General features: G+C 44.4%; 1 protein-coding gene across 1 annotated transcript in view; it reads right to left on the bottom strand.

Annotated features, from left to right (window-relative positions):
• Window positions 1-19,837, bottom strand: part of CLASP1 (cytoplasmic linker associated protein 1) — a 348,219-nt gene that overhangs the window by 17,100 nt on the left and 311,282 nt on the right. Inside the window, exon 35 of the mRNA XM_075530220.1 lies at window positions 18,196-18,324. Within this exon, the coding sequence (XP_075386335.1) occupies window positions 18,196-18,324 (129 nt within the window). The remainder of the gene's footprint in view (window positions 1-18,195; window positions 18,325-19,837) is intronic.

Genomic DNA, 19,837 nt, shown 5'->3' with positions numbered 1-19,837 from the left:
AGAATGAAAAAGCAGTTGCTGCAGTACAGGGAGCTGCTAGAAACTCAAGCTAGACTCAGAAGACTCAGAATGAGAAGGTATTAATGCTACAGTAGCATGGACCTTAGCTGAAGCAGAAAATACCAAAACAACATTCATTTGTGCTTTACTGACGATGAAGAGGCACTAGGCTGTGAGGATGTTAACAATCTACGGGTAACTTTGAGACGGGGAATTCCAGAACCTTTACCAAATGCTCAAGAGGAAGCCGTCTACACAGGAGGCGGGCGTTTAGACAGAACAAGGGGACACAGCTTGGTGTAACACCAGGAAAGGTATGAGGCAGGGTTACATCCTTTCACTATACTTAATTTGCATGCCGAGCAGATAATACGAGAGGCCAGGCTACATCTTCTTCTACTAGAAGAAGAAGAAGGCAACAGGACTGGAGGAAGGCCCATTAACAACCTTCAATATGCAGAGAACACAATTTTGCTTGCTGGAAGCGAGGAGGTCTTGAAGCACTTACTGAGGAGATCAAAGGCTACACACCCTTCAGTTTGAAGGGCAACTTACTGTAAACAAAACAACATTTCTCACAAATGGACCCATAGACAACATCGTGCCAAGTGGAGCAAAGACTGAAGTTGTGAAGAATTTAATTTTCTCTGGATCCACCGTCAACACTCACAGAAGCGGCGGTCAAGAAATCAAATGACATGACGTACTGGACAAATCTGCCACACAAGATCTCGTTACAGTCTTCAAAAGCAAAGATGCCACTGAGGTGTGCTTGATCCAAGTCACAGTATTTCCAATCATCTCATATGCACGTGAAACTTGGACAACGAGTAGGGAATACTGGTAGAATTGATGTATCTGAATTACGATGTTGATAGAGAATCCTACAAGTATTGTGGGCTGTAAGAATAACAAATAAATCTGTTTTGGAAGAAATATTTCCAGAATGCTTCTTAGAAGGATGGTATCACTGTCGGTCTTCTGGCTATGAAGTGAGGATGGCGAGACTTTATCTCATGTACTCTGGACATGCTATCCGATGGACGAGGCCCTGGAAAACGAGATCATGCTTGGGAAAAAGAGCAACAGCTTCAAAGAGATAGACCCACAATATTAGTTGCAACAACGGGCTCTACACTAACAGTTGTGAGGGTGTCCCAGGACCGAGACAGTCATTTGTTCTGTTGTACATCGTCGGGTCGCTCTGAATTAGAACCGATTCCATGGCATCTAACCATCCCCACCACCATCACCACGACTGAATTGTAGTAGGTTTTTTCACAGTCAAGTTTCAGTTCTGTAATGGTGGGGAATGGATAAAATGTGTTGACACTGGTTGCGGGATTATGAGTCACTTTATTTTCTTTATACTTCAAAAGAGAGCAAAATATTAAATTCTGTAGTTAACAGAAATGCTTTTCTGCGATCAGGCCAGTGGACAGTACGGACCACTGGTTCCAGGAGGAACTTCAGTGCTGCCCCTTCGGAAGGCAGCTCTTTTGGTGCCATTGGTTTTATTGTGGCGCCCGAGTGGAATCTCCCGCTAGCCTTGGCAGGCACTCCTTCTTTGTTAGTAGCATTACGCCCACTACAGTGATCATTACTATTTCTGCTTACCGGCTACTGTTTCCCCGTATTTTCCTTCCCAGCTGATGCGGACCACTCACGCCCCTCATAGGTAGCTGGCACATGCTGCCCCATTCCTCCCCGGGCCTCCTGATCACACCGATCTCTCTTTTCCCTCCACTCTGAGGTTTGCTACTTGTGACACATCCATGGCACCATATGCAACAGCTTTGCATTCTTGGTGACACTTGCAGGCTCAAAAGTCCAGCAGCATACGTTGGAACAGCTCTTTTATAGCCCGAGTACCAATATGGGTCGGGTGTTTGCCAGATGCTACACACTACTTGACGGATTGAATTTCATTCTCTTCCCAAGGAAATGTCCCTTTGAAAGATGTTCTTCCCTCCTCAATCCAGAAAGTCCTTCTTTCTTTCTTATTGTTGGGGTTTTGTGAGGATCTTCTATCTCCTTGAGGCACATATCAAAGGCTATTGTCATTGGTAACTGCGGTCAATTCTGACTCATGGCAAACCCATGTGTGTAAAGTATAAATGTTCTACCGTGTTTTCAAGGCTGTGACCTGTTGGAAGCAGACTGTCCCTAGGTGGGTCCGACCTAACCATTTCTCTATTAGCAGCCAAGCACTTAATCCAGGGACACTTTAGCAAAGGCCTAGGATTTCATTAAATAAGAGCACCAGGATCACCTAGCCAGCATCTAGGAATGGGATTATGCATTAATTTACTCAAAGGTCAGAAGAGAAATGACACTAACCAGCATGGTTCAAGGGTAAAATGCTAGTTACCCTTCAGGAAATAAGTGTGAAGAGCCTTCCAGACCTTTGGGAAACAGACGGAAAGTTCAGACCTGTGTATACAGACCTGTAGATAAGTCATTTTAAGAATCATGTCTTTCTCTTTAGAAGTTCATAAGATTCTGAGAACCATGTGCGGTAGTTACATAATCTGTTGTCAATTTGAGACTTATGAGTGAAGGGGTGGAGTTTAGCCTGTCAACCAGGTTATAGCTGGATGACCTCATTTGGAGATGGCTAAGGAGAGAAATAGCTCGCTAGAGGCGAGACACACGCTCACTCCCTGAGAGACATTTCCGATGACAAGACACATGGAACTACATAAGAGCTCTGGAGTTGGAGGAGCCATGGGGAGACCCCTGCCAGTGCTGAGATGCTTACACCCGCACTGGATCCAAAGACTTTCCACCCACTGGCCAGTGACCTTCCTGCATTCGGTGTCATTGCATGTGTTTCGTGAGTCTGAAGAGGATTTTATAGAATGGTATCAGACATATGGGCTAATATCGGACTTATGGACTTGATCTGGACCGGGCTCGGATGTTTTCTCAACATTCAAATGCTCTTGCATATAAAAGCTCTTTCTTATATACACCAGCTGTCTGTGAATTTCTTTCTCTAGTCTACCCGGACTAACATACCATGTACACCTCAGCTGTTTATTTTCTCTTCACCTTTCCTACTGCCGTCCCTTTGTGCTTTGTGTGTGCACGTGTTCACCCAGCACTAAATGTCAGAGCTCCGTCAAGCTCCTGCCAAGGTAAGAATCATAGGGCCTTGACCCCCATGATGCCAACCCTGGTGGTGGCAGCACAAGTAGGGCTAGTGTGACCTGTTGGGTGGACCAAGCACACGATGTGACCAGAGGGCACCTTGGTCCAAGCTTAGTCTGGCAAAGCAAGGCCACCTCCTTGCGGGCTCGTCCACGGTAAGCAAGAAGGTAGTGTAGCCAGGGAGCAGGCACCTCGCTGAGTTAGTGGGCAGACCTTCCCTTGGCAGCAAGTACTACTTTAGTCACAAACTGAAGGAATCCTACTCCGATTTACATACTCAAGAGAGTGACACTCTTTTCCCCTTTCTGATTGATCTCCTGCACAGGGCAGCTATTCTCACACACGTTTCTGGACAGCAGAGGGGCTGTTAGCCCTTTCCCCCCGGAAGACATCCCTCAGTGCCACATGGGTGCACCCTCAGCCTCAGCGAGCGAGCAGTGAGGCAAATGCAGAATCGATTTTCTACAAAGAGCTTAAATGGGTCTGCGCCTAATTTTTCTGAAACTCTTAATGGAGAGATTTAAAAGTACCTACTTCTCACAGTTATTTGACGTACGAGAATCAAGTTACACAAGCTGAGCACATTCTAGATCATGGGAGGGGACCATCCAGCCCACTGGCCCTGTACGGCCTGAGAAATGATCAGTATTTGCTAAGAGTGCACACCTCAGACACGAGAAGCAGTTCTAGTCATCACAGAGGGGTAAGCATTAACTATCTGGCAAAATGCAGTCGGCCCATATTTAAGTTGAGAATTTTCAAAGGCTCGTGAATGATACTAGATATATCCGAATGGTCCCTCCGAACGTGAGCTGGGATGGGGAGCTCGGCGGGGAGCGGCGCGAGGAACTGGGCTTGGCGGTCAGGTTAGGTGAAGAAGCTTGGAGCTCGGTCCACTGGATGCTCTCTCGGTCCACTCACACGAACTGTTTCGAGAATGGGAACCACCGGAGGCAACCAGGTCTAGTAACAGCGTTAAACTTAGTTTGTTCTCTTCAACAATGCTCTCGAGAACACGCTCATCAGATGATCACGACCACGCTCCTCAAGATAACACCAAAGGCCAAGGAAGTCTGGTGAAGTGGAGGGAATGCTGGCTTCGTATTTCTCAACTTCTCTTTTACTCATTTTCTCCCCCTGCTTGAGTCTGGACTAACACTGGGAAACAGGAGCCCCAGGCAGCCATCTGGACTAACACTGGGAAACAGGAGCCCCAGGCAGCCTCCCAGGCACGCCTTTATGTTGCAAGTAAGTACTTTGCTGACGCTGTGTTGTGTCTACCACTTGATCACAAGTTCCTTGAATGCACGATTCCAACTCAGTTCTCTTTCTATTCCAATGCTCCGTTCAAGGTCTAGTACACATTGCTGTTAGGTGCTGACTCAAGCGGCCCCGGATGACAGCGCTGAACCACTGGGCTGTAATCTTGGCTGTCATGTGTACAAAAGCAGACTGCAGATTGCCAGGTCTTTCAGTGTGCGGCTGCTGGGTGGATTCGGTTAGCAGCTGAATGCACAATCACTGTGAGACCTGGGCTTCTTTCTAGTGTACCCTAGAACTAAAATTAGTTGGCTAAATTAATCCTAAAGTGAAAATTAAAATAAAAAAAAATCACAAGGGACAAAGCAAACTCTGGGGCGGGTCACACTGATTTTCCTTGTACATTTTTCTGACAAGGTGGTGGCTGAAAATGAAGAATATAAGATACCTGAAAATGATCACTATGGGCCTTGAGGAAATGAAGTGGACATGTCCCCAGGCATTTCACTGTAGGTACTCTATTGGAAAATAAGAGACTAGTCCTCTGGAAAGATTTGATTCTCCCAGTGACCAGCTATTTTAAGAGTAGGGGCCCAGAATTTTTAGCAGAGCTTTCTCGTGCAATGAATGGTCTCAAGTGACTTGCTTTTTGTTCCCAGCTCATGCATGAGCTGACATCCATGGCTGTTGTCATCATCCGTTGCCACCAAGTTGATTCCAAGTCATGGCAACCCATGTACACAGCATTGGGCTGCTTGCTCCTCACAGACTTTATGTCAGTGACCTTTTGGAAGAGGATCACCAGGCCTGTCTTCTGAAAGACCACTGACTGGGTAGGAACCACCCGCTGTAGCTATTTATGTCATGCTGCCCTTGGGAAAGCCATGCATCTCTGTGGCTGAACTACAGATGGCGAATAGATATGGGGTAGTTCCTCTTTTTTACTATCCTGATCCAGCAATGAAACCAAGTTCCAAATCCACTGGCTTTCTGCTACAAGATACCAAGTACCCAACATACTGGCCAAAAGCTGAGAAATACTAACTAAATGAGATGTTTGGGGCATATCCCTTAATTTGTTTAGCTGCAGTTTTTAAAACCAGTGAGGGAAGTGGAATGGGTCAGAAAACCCTGGATATCTTCCTAGCTGTATCTGAGGGAGTGAGAAATCACTGCTGTACAGGTACTGAGGTCTGAAATCCATCAGGAGTTATGAACAGTTCCCTGGGTCCAGAGAGCCTGGGCTCTGGAAACAGACTGGGAGCCACGTCCCAGCAGTACCACATGCCAGTCTTAAAAGGAATAAGCTAAACAACTCCTGGAGCCTCCTAGGGATGCAGTAAATATTAATGAGATCGTGTATATTAAAAAGCCAGGGGATCTTTTTCTCTGCTCCCTATTTCACGTTGGACATTTGTGGTAAGTTAGAGGGTGTTGTTCTACATTCAGTTACACACAGAGTGCTTCAGATTTAGTGCGCCAAAGCTCAAATCCAAGTAGAAACTTTTACGAAAATCCTAGGTATTGCTGCTTGCACAAAGCATTTAACTGAATTTATCTAACACGGGGTTTTCTGAAAATTCAATGCCAGAAGCTGGGCTTTAAGAGAGGTGGGAGTCTGAGGTGGTTTCTTCTTCTGGGGTTACAGAAAGGTTCCCAGGACAGGTCCTGGCCAGGCAGGGACGTGTTAAGTTCCCTCTACATGCCAGTCCCCCAGCTTCTGGCGCGCTTCCCAAACCAAGGCTTTGTCCCCGTGTTCTCTGTAACACAGCACCAAAGATTATAAATGTAAGCAAACAGAGAACCAGAAGAAACAGTAACAGAAACAAGGATAAGATCTCTTTAATGGAAGGGTAGCCAGGAATGCCCTGGATTTTAAAAAGGGGGCTATTCATGTGAGAAAGCAGAACTGAATAGGTTTTGGGGTTATACTGTGTCTGGATCTCATCAAAACTGTCACAATGATGCTAATTGATACAATCTAGGCAAAAAAAAGAAGTGAATAAAAGTGTCTGTCTAGGAAAAACTGAAATTTTACATTTAGCCTTTTTAAAGTGGTTTATAATTAGAATATTGGTGTTTGCTTGAAATCAGATTACTTTTAGAGTCCGGAATTTCTCAAAATTTACATGGCATCTTAAACACCTCAGAGTTTCACTTGGCTCTAAAAAGCAAACATTAAGTAACATCAGTAGGTGGAAGCAAAGAACTTCACAGCAGAGTATTGTAGGTCTCAGCTGGAATTCGGCTGGATGCCTGGGAATAGTTGTTATTTGGAAGCTAAGGTACAGGTTGACGCCCCCTTCTGGGAAAGATGCTGTCAAATATGATCGTGTTTCCGTATCCACCAGGATACCGGGAAATGGGATCCTTGTGAAGGACCAAGTGACCAATGCCTTAGATGAGCATAGAAATAGATTCTGAGATTCAGGGTGGAGTCCTGACTTACTCAATTAAACTCGGCACTAAAGGGGCGAAGAAGGCTCCAAGCCAGGGATCTGGAGTGTGGACGGACCGGCTTCTGTTACTGTGATTTTGAGGTCAATTTCTATTTTCCAGGCTCCAGCTTCCGTTATCAATAAATGAGAAGAACTTAAATTAAAAAAAACAACTATACATTATCTTGACCTATCTTCCATCCCTACTTTATGTATGCTTTCTCCTAAAAAATGTGCACATGAGACATTTTTGCACACGATGGAGGGGGTATCCAATAACCTAACGGTCAGTCACCACAACCTTGCCTGGTGAAACAGATCCAGGGCAACACAGCATAGAGAGCCCCAGGGGTGATAAGGTAGAGACTTACTCTGTCCTCCTGAAAGGTGTGAGGCAGGAGCAGCCCTGGTGGCGCCCGAGAGCCCTGCTCCTGGAGGGCACTGCAGAGACAGGACTGCCAGGCCTCTTAGGAGGTGCTTAGTAGGCAAAATTCCTAGTAGCCATCAGATGGGAACAGAAGGCTTGAAAAATATGACTAGCTGGATAGGACAGAGGATGTACACTGGTACATATGAGGGTTGGAGGTACAGGGAATCCAGGGTGGATGATACCTTCAGGACCAAGGGTGTGAGGGACGATGCTGGGAGAGTGGAGGGTGAGTGGGTTGGAAAGGGGGAACTGATTACAAGGATCCACATGTGACCTCTTCCCTGGGAGAGGGACAGCAGAGAAGGGGGGAAGGGAGACTCCGGATAGGGCAAGATATGACAAAATAATGATGTATAAATTACCAAGGGCATATGAGGGAGGGGGGAATGGGGACGGAGGGGGAAAAAAAAAAGAGGACCTGATGCAAGGGGCTTAAGTGGAGAGCAAATGCCTTGAGAATGATTGGGGCAGGGAATGTATGGATGTGCTTTATACAATTGATGCATGTATATGTATGGATTGTGATAAGAGTTGTTTGAGTCCCTAATAAAATGTAAAAGAAGAAAAAAAAAAGAATGATAAGGTCGGGGGAATGGGGAGGGAGAGAAAATATGAGGAGGTGATACCAAGGGCTCAAGTAGAAAGAAAATGTTTTGAGAATGATGATGGCAACAAACGTACAAATTTACTTGACACAATGGATGGATGGATGGATTGTGAAAAGAGTTCTAAGAGCACCCAATAAAATGCTTTTTTAAAAATAAAAAAAAAAAGAAAAATATGACTAGTCTCTTCTACACTTCCAACTCTTCATACTCATTTCTAAAAATGAACGCTGTTTTCGAACCTAAGGCACCCTGGCATACAATGGGCAGTGACTTTTCCATACACGAACCAAATTAGTAGCCCAAAGAGACAATTTGTATTTTTCATTGGAGTTTCTCAGTTTCCTCAATGGAACTGAACTCGCCTTCTCAAAGATATTTAGAGAAACAGTTATATTTTATATAAAATTTTTAAAAGTTGGCAGCAAATTGGTTCAAAACTGTTGACTTTCTTCCATGGAAGGGAGAAAAAAAGGTGTTCACTTTAGTTTTGTTTTACCTGACTTTAATGTCACCCTGTGGGGTAGGAAGTGTAGGGCCAAAGCCCCTCCCGCTCCTGTGCCAACACTGTAGTGCTCAGGAGCGTCCGTGCTCGGTCCACAGCCCAGCCTGGGAGCACACAGCCGTTTAGGCGCCTCGGGCTTCGGCTCCAAACTCACAGGGTTGGACCAGAAGAAACAGCCCTATCAACTGCTTTCTGCACATGCGTCATTTTTCTTTTAATAAACTGCCTTTTCTGCAGCTACAGGAGCGAAAGGACAGATCAAGGGCCACATCTGGTTCCTAAGTGGGTCAGGTCACCCGCGGGGAGGAACTCTGTCTACGTATCCTGAATAATAGGTGGGACATAGCTTCTCCACCTGATGCAGAGCAAATGAGGGCTCACAGGAAGGTCCAGAGTTAATAGAAGAGTAAATCCTTGTGTGGTCTTGGTTCAGCGGACTCGGCAAGTGGGTCTTCCAAGCCACGTGCCCTCCCTTGGTCAAGCCATCTCGTCCGGTACTACAGTTCTTTCCCTCATCGCTGCCTCTTACCTGTTCTGAGTGAGGCACCCACTCTTGACTGTTCTGCTTGGCTTTACCCTCTTCCTGCATTTCCCTCAGAACCCTGTGCTGAGCCCTTTGCTCTAGCCTCCACACAAACGCCCAAAGACCACAACAACCCCCAGCAACACATCCTTTACCAGAGCTCCTCCTATCAGCACGGAGCTGTTGATTGGGAAACTTTAAGCTCCTCAATCAGGCTATACAGGTTCTTGGTTTTGTCTTGTTGTTAAAAAGTAGAAAGGTCAAAATTTACAAAGGAAATGGAACTCTGGCCATACCCCCAGGGAGGGCTCACGGAAGAGAGAAAATTAGAATCTGTGAGGATTTTCGCTTGTTGATCAATAGCAACGTCTATTAGCTGGAAGTAGACAGAGAGAGAATCATCTAGTCTGGACTCAGGGACAAGGCAAAACGAAGGTCTAAAGAAGTGAGGCATATTTCTGGCTGTGCTCCATATGCGGTCCCCCATATTCGTCCTCAGAGGCTTCTAGGGCCATGCAGGAGCACAAGGGCCCGAATAAGGCTCGGTCAGGCAGTATTTGCATCGGGAGAGCAGACAGATAAAGTATTTTCAGCCAGAAACACTACTGTATTCCTCTGGACATGGTGGTTATCAAAAGAACTGTACCAGACAACACACCGTGCTCGCTGGGTAACGCAGAAGCCACACAGCTACTCCACAAACACCTCTTTAAAAAGTAATTTTGGTTTGGGCTTTGCTAGAATAATCAAAAAACCGACAGGAAAAATAACACTGATCATGTATTATGTACCCGAAAAGTAAACTTCTCAAAGCAAGCCAACCTTCATAAAGTTGGAGTCTTCATGATGAAAACCCCAGGATTTCTGTGTGCGGCATGAAGTAACACAGATGTTTTACAGGCAAATGTAACAGAATATTCACTGGGGGGTGAAGTCCAGAAGAGTCGAGTGGTTAAAAGCAGGGTGGTGCAATGCTTTGTTCTCGGCTACTAACCCAAAGTTCGGCTCCCAGAACCCACCTTCGTAGTGCTGTGCAGGGAAGCCCTGCTGCTCCACTCTGCAAAGACTAGCGCACCCACAACCCCAGGGAGGGGCTCTATTCTTTATGAAGGAAGTGGCCATGAATCGGAAGCAACCTTCTTGTTGTTTTGCTGCTGTTAATGTTTAAAACGTGTAGGTTATAGAACAGCTCCCTGAAATAGAACTGGTAATTCTTTCAAGTTTCAATGAAACATCTACCAAATATTCCAATATTTGGGGTACCATATGCAAGGTACGATGACTGGAATAAGAATTATTCTTGCAATAAATGTATATAAAGTGATTAAAATTTGCCTATCAATGGTCTACCCAGAAATGAATCCTTCTAGCAAAAACCTTAAGATGGGACCAAAATGAATAAGGATGTTTGAAAACAGTTCTATGTACAAATATTTGTATAAACACATCACAGTTTTAAAAGCATAATTCCCTTACACTATTTTTTGATTATTAAAATAATGCTGATATAAGGTTATGTAGAGATAATAAGTTAACACCACAGTTGGGAAATTGAATGGAAAACAAGCCTTTCTGTATAAACAATCCTTATCTCATACTGACTCCACAATATCAACAGTATCAGTAGTATACATTTTCTTATTAAATACAAGGGGGTACCCCAAAAAACCACTCCCCAACCTGCCCAGTAAAGCTATGTATTAAAAACGTTTTCCCCCAAACAACCGTATCACATTCAAAGTACTCTCCATTACACGTAATCCATTAGTCAAATCTGCCATTCCATTGTTGCAAACATTTTAAAAACTCATCTGTTTGCATAGATGACAGCGCCCCCTGGCTTTTGTCTTCCCCTCTTCTCCATCGTCAATTCACTGTCTTCTCATGTCCCTCTTCATTGGCAGAAACAAAAAGAAGTTGCACAGAGCGAAGTCATGTGAGTAAGGTGCCTGGGACAAGAGAGGCACACAGTTTTTTGCCCAAAACTGGTGTACTGAGATGGCTGCGTGAGCAGGTGCATTGTTGTGGTGGCAAAACCAGTCTCCCATCTGCTACAAAGAAGGCCTTTTTGGTCACACACTGTTACACCATCTGTTCAGAACTTCGAAATAGAAAACTAATTAACAGTCTGAGCTGGGTGAATGAATTTCAAAAGCACTATCCCCTTCACATCAAAGAAACAAACTAGCTTCATCTTGATCTTTGATTTCACTTGATGAGCGTTTGGAGCAAGGTGTAGATGGCATCTTCCAGTGGGTTGATTGATGTTTGCTGCTGGGGTTGTAAGTATAGTACCATGTCTCATCACCAGTAATGACCTTGGAGTACAGTTCGGGTCACAGCTCAGCTCAGCTGTTTTTTCAAAGCATGGCATGTGTCCACTCAACGCTCTTTTTGCTGGTCAGCCAGAACTGGAGGCACACATTTCCAAGCGACCCTTCTAATTCCCACATCTGTTAAAATTCACTGAATCGAGCTCCAACACAGTCCAGATAACTTCATCTCTGTAATGGTCCGTTGGCAGTCTTCAAGCACAAGTGTACAAATTTTGCCAACATTTCATCTACCCATTTGGGAAGTTGACAGACATCCAGAACGAGGTATGTCATCAATTGACATTTCACCTTTCTTGAAACGAGAAAACCACTTGTACACTTGAGTGTTTCCCACAGCACTGTCCTCATAAGCTGTGTTCAACATCACAACAGTTTCTGCGGCATTTTCCCCAAGGAAACAAAATTTCACAGCTGCACGCTGTTCTCTTAAGTCAGCCATCCCCAAAACGAGGGTTGAGTGGAACAGGTTTTATGAAAAAATTCACTGTGACCAGAGAGACCTTTCCCAGGCAATGCCACTGGGTGCACTAACTCAGAACGAGTTGCTTGATGCTCGCCTAGTGGGAAAAATGTGCACTATGATAGCTCCGCCCAGAGGAGCTTTTAACCTTTATTTATTTGGTGGTAGGGGGTGGGGGGCGGGCTCATATAGCTCTCATCAATCAACTAAGGACAGGTGCTTTGCCAGCCCTGAAGAATATATTAGAAATTCTAAAATGAGAACAGCTACAGTTAGAAGGATTGGCATTTTAAACCCACTAACTGCTTTTTAGGAGAACGATGAGACTTTCTGCTTCTCCAGAAGAGATCTATAACCTTGGAAATCCACAAGAGACCTTCTCTTCTGTCCTACAGACCTGTATGAGTTGGAATTGACTCAAGAGAAGTAGTCAGTTTGAGCTTTGTTTTTACTACTGATCTATTATTAAAAAGGAAAGACTTAGAGAAGAGGTTTCCATGTTCAAATAAACCCAAATGCCATTGAATTTCGGAGGCTGCAAATATTAATAGACCTAGAGAGCCTCACGGTTCCCCTGAGGAGCAGCTGGGGAGTGCGAATTGAAGACCTTGTGATTAACAGTCTCGACACTTCCTCAACAGTACCAGCAGGGCTCTTTCTATGTTCAAGGAGGAAATACAGAAACAACGTCAAATGCTGAGAAGCACAATGTTTTCATAAAAACTCGAAATTGGCATTCAAACCCTCCAATTATCTTGCTTGCTTTAAAGCACATCTTATGTCAGGTCGGACAGTGTCGGAGGTAGACGTAGTGTAGGTGCAAGGAATGTCCTACGCACGCAAAGCTCTTTCAAAAGAGGAGGGGGCTCTGGAGGTTATAGGATGATTAAAACAATAAACAGTCTTATCTCTGGTTGTGTCTTATCCATATTCTCTGAATGTTTACGATAAATTTCAGTTTAGGGAAATTGCATCGTCAGTTCCAGATCTCTCAGGGAAAATTTGTGTCAACCTGTTCATTTTTCCCTAAAGCTTTGTTTGGGTCTGTAATACACAACCACTTAGCTTCTTTTGAGGACATTCTAGGAGGGTATGCCTTTTGTAGGACTGATATATATTCACTGCATGTGGATCTAGAAACATTTTAGATCTTTCCCACTAAATGTTCAAAGCCATTACCTAGTCAACGTGATGGTAAGAAAATGTTAACAACGAGAGACATACTTTGTGTAGTATTATATTATATTATAATTATATTACGTGGAGATAGTTGGGTGAAAGAAGAGAAAGCCTGGAGAAATTTTAAAGAAAAACAAACACCAAATTTAAAATATAAGTCCGTGACTTCTGGAAATGTTTCAGAGCAAAGTTTCACCAAGAGGACGGCAGGGCACCGAGTCAAGGTCAGTTTTAAAGTATGCAAAGCAAGGAAGGGCTGCCAATCAGGGCAATGACTTTGGAACACAATGTTTCCACCACCTGCTCCATCAGGTAATCGGTGACAGCAGTGTGGAGACTCTTAGGTTACAGGAATTCCATTCTAACAGGCTGCTGTTAAATTCCCTTTAAGTATCAAATATTTTGGTTTTTTGTTGCCTTAGGCAAGTCAAGGTATCTCACACCATAAATTTTGTCCTTCCCTAAATGTATCAAGCTGTATGAGAAATAATAAAATGTTTACTAAATAAAAATGGACAGCAAATAAAATGTAATTTCTTTAACTTACATTCCTTAGGGCCCACTGTCAAACTTGGTTTTTTCCAACAGTGCTAGTGGCATATAATTCCCACGGTATCCGTGTCAACGTCAATGCCATCAAGAAGGGCTGCACAATCGCCGCCTCAATCTTTACAACGCTTTCTTCATTCTTGTACTCACCAATTGTTAGCTCCCTGCTTCCTGGTGACCCCCTGCCACAGCCCCATGGGATCAATCCAGCTATTGCTCTGTAGACTTACCTACCCTGGATTTCATGTACGGAAAAACACTTTTAAAACACAAACCAAAAACCCCCCATAAAAAAACAGTAGCAACGATAACAATGCAAAACAGATAAAAATCTCAATCTAAAAGAAAGCACGACACATAAACAAACTGGAAAAGATTTCAGTGGCTCATAAGGGAGATGAACCGATAGGGCGCTAAATGGTAACGTAAATGTGTCTGCACCTACCAACTTTCTAAACTCTCTGCAGGAGAGCTAAGCTAGCTATTCACCTCCCTGTCCACGGTCTAATCCAAGCGCATTTCCTTCTTTCTTTCTAATGGAAACAGCTCTCAAGTGAATCAAGGGAGATCAGATGAAAAGACATCACATTGGAGGGGGGGGGGGCGGCCCCAATCCCAACTACTACGTGGACAACTGGCCCTCCACCCAGAAGAATTTATTTCAAAGGACAGCACTGAATCTGCAGCTCCGGGAGAGAGACGCATCTGATTGGAGCACATGAAGGGGGAGGAGGAGAGAGTGGAGCACATCCTGGTCCACCAGGCAGGGAGGACGATGACCCAATTAGAGCAGCCAGTCCAGAGAGGACCGCATGGTCAGCCCCACTAGGAGACCTGATGCCCCTCACTGACCCATAGCCCTACAGGGGACACACTGGAGACACAGTGTGGGAATTGCGCCCCATCTGATTCCGCCACACCGAGGTAAAACACTAAGGGGGTGCAACAGAACAGCAAGGGAATGGAGCGGCGAGGTCCCCAAGGAATGCTGAAGGTGGACTTTGGGGCCAGGGCATGGCGCCCCAACAGACTGGACTGGAAAACACTCCTAAAGGCCAACAAACAATCCTTTAACTAACTACAAGCTTTTCTTTCCTGTTGTGTTTTGTTGTTGTCTTTTGTCATTGGTTGGTTGTTGTTTTTTGTTGTATATTGTTGGTTTTTGCGGATGCTGTTATCCCCTCAGGTCTGTCTAAATAAGATGGGCTGGATGAACTATCTGGAGGAGAAAAGAACGGAACCGACAGTTCCAGGGGGACATGGGAGAGGGGGAGGTGGGGGAAAGGTAGTGGTGTTAACAAGCCCAAGGACAAGGGAACAACAAGTGATCCAAATCGGTGGTGAGGATGTTGAAGGCTTGGTATGATGTGATCAAGGGGAATGTAACCAAGAGGAATTACTGAAACCCAAATGAAGACTGAGTATGACAGTGGGACAAGAGGAAAGTCAAAGGAAACAGAGGAAAGAGCTAGGAGGCAAAGGACATTTATAGAGGTCTAAATAAAGGCATATACATATGCAAATATATTTATATAAGTGGATGGGGAAATAGACCTACGCGCATATAGTTACAGATTTAACATTAAGGTAGCAGAAGGATATTGGGCCTCCACTCAAGTACTCCCTCAATGCAAGAATACTTTCTTCTATTACATTGGCATTCTTTGATGCTCACCTTCCAGACACAATCTCTGAAGACAAAGCGGGTGAATAAGCAAATGTGGTGAAGAAAGCTGATGGTGCCCGGCTATCAAAAGAGATAGTGTCTGGGGTCTTAAAGGTAAACAAGCGGCCATCTAGCTCAGAAGCAACAAAGCCCACATGGAAGAAGCACACCAGCATGTGCGATCATGAGGTGTCAAAGGGATCAGGTACCAGGCATCATCAGAACAAAATTTCTTATCATAGTGAATAAGTGGGGGGGAGTGTGGAGTGGAGACCCAAAGCCCATTTGTAGGCCACTGGACATCCTCTTACAGAAGGGTCTCAGGGAGGAGATGAGCTAGTCAGGGTGCGATTTAGCAAAGATGAAAAATACAACTTTCCTCTAGTTCCTAAATGCTTACTCTCCCCTCCCCTCAAACTATCATGATCCCAATTCTACCTTGAAAGTCTGGCTAGACCAGAGGATGTACACTGGTACAGATAGGAACTGGAAACACAGGGAATCCAGGGAGGATGATCCCTTCAGGACCAGTGGTGTGAGTGGCGATACTGGGAGGGTGGGTTGGAAAGGGGGAACCGATTACAAGGATCTACATGTGACCTCCTCCCTGGGGGGACGGACAACAGAAAAGTGGGTGAAGGGAGACGTCAGACAGGGCAAGATGTGACAAAATAATAATTTATAAATCATCAAGGGTTCATGAGGGAAGGGGAGCGGGGAGGGAGGGGAAAAATGAGGAGCTCATGCCTGGGGCTTAAGTGGAGAGCAAATATTTTGAGAATGACGAGGGCAATGAATGTACAAACGTGCTTTACACAATTGATGTACGTATGGATTGTGATAAGAGTTGTATGTGTCCATAATACAACGATTAAAAAAAGATACTCCATTTTGACCTGACTAGTCTTTCCTAATTGACTTTGCCATGCTCTGTCTGGTGACAGGGTTATTCACAGCCCTCTTCCACCATGAGAGCAGATTTACCGGAAGCTTAATGTGTGCATGTGGGGAGCCTGCAAATGGATTTTAGGCCCCACCATCATCCATAGCCTTCTGCAAGCCAGGTGTTCACCAAAGCGAAGTATTTTAATGAAATGTACCAAAGACCTGGATTTCTCACTGCCATTGCGCCAATTCCATCTCATAGGGACCCTGTGGGAAAAGATCGAGGTGCCCCTGTGGGTTTCTGAGACTGTCACTTTTTGAAAAGTTAGATTTCTTGCGAGAGCAGCCGGTAGTTTTGAAATGACGACTTTGCAGTCGCCAGCCCCATGCATGCCACTGCACCCACAAAGTCACGAGGCCCGCTCCGACCACTGAGGAGTCATGGTCAGAACAATGCACGTGGCTTAGTTCTCCAGAAGACTGCATTCTATGGATGCCCTTCACCCCTAAAAACACCTGGTACTCTCTGTATTTCATCTTTTGGTTGTGTGTTCTCATGAGAGGGAAGCTATTTTCATGAAGCAAAATTCAGTGTAGGCCAGTTTCCTTCCTGGAAAAGAGATTAATGGCCTAGGTCATATCTAACTGTCAGAAATTGCTGTACATTGTCTGAGAAATAACTGTACCTCCTGAACCTTCTACCTCATCTGGGAAAATTCTGTTCACTCCCTGGATGGCACAAATGGTTTGTATTTAACTCATCTACTGACTGGCTGTGTGAACCACGGTGGCCAACACTGTGGAAGAATGGCCTGGCGATCTGTTTCCACAGAGTTTACAACAAAAATATCCTGACAGTGCTTCATAACACAGATTAATCAACACAATTAATTTTCTAATTAATTCCCAAAGACCTCAAAGTTCTTAAATGAGTTACTATAAATGGAAAGATCTGCTCAAACACGATCACCATCATCATTATGCAACCACGTCAGATTTCAAAAGCCGAAGTTACTGGTCTAAAGACAAAGCAATGTGCTACAAACTCAGTGTTGCGCTAGGCTGGAGAAATGCTAAGGCATTGCGCATGAGCTCACCCTCGCTGAGCCCACGATCCTGATAAGCATTCAAGGTCAAACCATCATTGGTTATACAATTATGTAAATGTCAAACAGAAAGATGATCACTTCAGATGTACAATTTGTGTGTACACACGTGCATGCACACGCACGCACACACATTTTGGGAAGGGTACCAATTTTTTTTTTGGATATCAGAATTAACCTAATCCTAATCGATACCATAATCGATGTGTGTGCTCACAAAGGTTAGGCTCTCATTTTAGGATCCAGCTCATTATTTGTCATGCCATTGTCTAAAGTTCTAAACATATGATTTTGTTTTTCAAAGCACTTTTTTACTGAAGTATGCTGTCCATAAATCATTTTTATTTAGGAGGCTACCTCCCCACTCTCTGAGGGCCTCTAGGTACTTGAAGGACTGCTGAGCTTCAAGGGACTTTCAAATTATTCAGTAAGCAATCAGACGAGTATTTACTGAATGTCCAATGTCTTTAGTGTGTGTCCAGGGCTCAAAAGCATACCTTTCCTGCTTTACAATAAGGAGACAGTTGAGGTCACAGTGCCCACGAACAAGAGGAAGAAACATGACATGTCTACCTCCAATGATCAGGACGGACCTGGCTGAGAGGAACACACTGAATGTGGCAAGGGGAGGAAGACAAATACACGGAAGTCCCTACTTTGTGCCAATCCCTGGTTAGGAACTGTCTCCGTGCTACCTCATTCTTTTCTCCTAACATGGCAATGTCTGCCTCCATTTGACACACGAGGACAATGAGGCTCAGCAGATAAAATGATAAAAATAACTTGTTCATGGATACCCACGCCAGGAAGTTCTGGTTGTAGATTGATATGTCTGTGATCCCAAAACCCAAAGAGAAGGTCTCCCAGACAGGACTGCCAAGGTTGAATGCCAGAGACAAGGACAGATCAGATCCCCGTTTCCCACCAAGGCACTGCAGTAAGGGACACCCGGCGGACATGTTTCCCTTTGGTGTCATGAAACAGGTTGAGTTCAAAAAGACATTTGAAAACTTGCCATCCATTTTCCAAGGCTCCCTGTTCACAGCCGAACCAGACCCAAACAATTCAGCACCGACCGGTGGGCCTCGGTCCTGCCTTACCTCTTTATGAGAGTCTTTATGGGCTTCCAGAGATTTCATGATCGTTAATTCGGCATAGTTTTTGAATCTTGCTGGCTGGTTTCTTAGGATCTCCCTTAAGACTCTCAGTGCTAGTGCGCGGATTGAATGCTAGAGCAGAAGAGGAAAAGGAAGACATGATCAAACAATACTAGTCACCTTCTTCCACTCAACAGTCCGTCAGCAGTGCCCCGCGAGAATAAGCCACGTGTCTGGGGCCGCCGGGTATCCTGCAGACGTCTCTACACAGGGAGTATCGTTTAAGTGACAGAAGCTCTTTCTCATGGTGACATTCCCAGGACCCAGAATCTAAGAAGGACATGTAAACACAAGATCAAATATCTAAGCTCACTATCAAGCTCTTGTGGATTTCCAAATGTCCTGAGATTTAAGTATGCAAATGTGTCCTCTGAAAAATGTTCTGAAAGGTAAAAAAACAAACAAACATCTAAATACTTCATGAAAACGATCAGTATGACAGTGGATCTCCTACTGTTCTTCTTGACCTTTTACTGCATGATGAGCTCATACATGGCGGGAAGTGTACAGGCGCCAGTTTTCTAAGCCGTAGTCATGCATCTGGAGGAGAGCCACCCCAAACAGACTCTTAATCTCAACAAAGGAGGGCCGCGTTTAGACCAAACAGAACCAGAGTACATCCTGATTCTTTATCACTCATCTGTGTAATTCACACATTGAGACACCATTTGTCTGCCCTCTGTGTGACATTACTTCATCTCCCGGGAGAGCCCAAACAAGAATAACTACTGCACCAGCCAATACTTTTTTTAAAAGGCATTTTTCTGCTATTTAAAATATACAGCAGGACAAAAACCAATGACATTTTTACAAGTACAATTCAGTGACAATGAGTACATTTTTCGAATTGTGCAGCCAACCTTTCTTACCTTCTTTCTCCACTCCTCTTCCCCAGTAACACAAACACACTGCCCTCCAAGACTCAGATCTACCACTGGTTTGAATGGCTGTTGACAATGAAATCCCACATAAGCAGATTAAAGAGAGCACAATGCTCAAAGGAGACAATAGTTACAAGTTAAGCCAAATTATTATTTGATCTTAGGTTTTCAGAGACTGGGTTTAGGGTTTACAAATTATTTCAAGGTACCCATTTCAGGGAGTTCATGAGAATCCTGTTCTACCCTCTTTTGATCTGGATTCTTCTACAGAAACTTTGATTGAAATGTTCAGTGATGGAAGCTGAGCATCATGCAGTCGTTCTGGTCTCATGGCAAAGGAGGTAGTTATTGATGATTGGCCACACATTTTATTTTTTCCTACTTCTGACTTTCCTTCCTGCTCTGTTGTTCCAGGTGAACAGGACTAAATGTTGTGTCTTGGATGGCCTCGTGCAAGCTTTTGAAACCTCAAGGAATACACACGGAACAGAAGCGCTTAATATGCTACTATGCCAATTAACTGCTTTGTCCCAGGACATTTTAACCCCAAGGCTCCAAACCAAAGAAATCAAATTCTATGTTTGTTTGTACCTAAAACAGCTTCAGCGGTTAACTCTTTTTGTTGTTGCTGTAAATGTATCATAGATCTTTTGTCAATGTATTTCTTAACGGGTGTACAACTTACTAATAGTATATCTGTGTTA

The sequence above is a fragment of the Tenrec ecaudatus genome, chromosome 13, assembly GCF_050624435.1.
Source record: "Tenrec ecaudatus isolate mTenEca1 chromosome 13, mTenEca1.hap1, whole genome shotgun sequence".
NCBI lineage: Eukaryota > Metazoa > Chordata > Mammalia > Afrosoricida > Tenrecidae > Tenrec > Tenrec ecaudatus.
The sequence above is the reverse complement of the archived record's forward strand: the minus strand, read 5'-3'. Positions and strand labels throughout refer to the sequence as shown.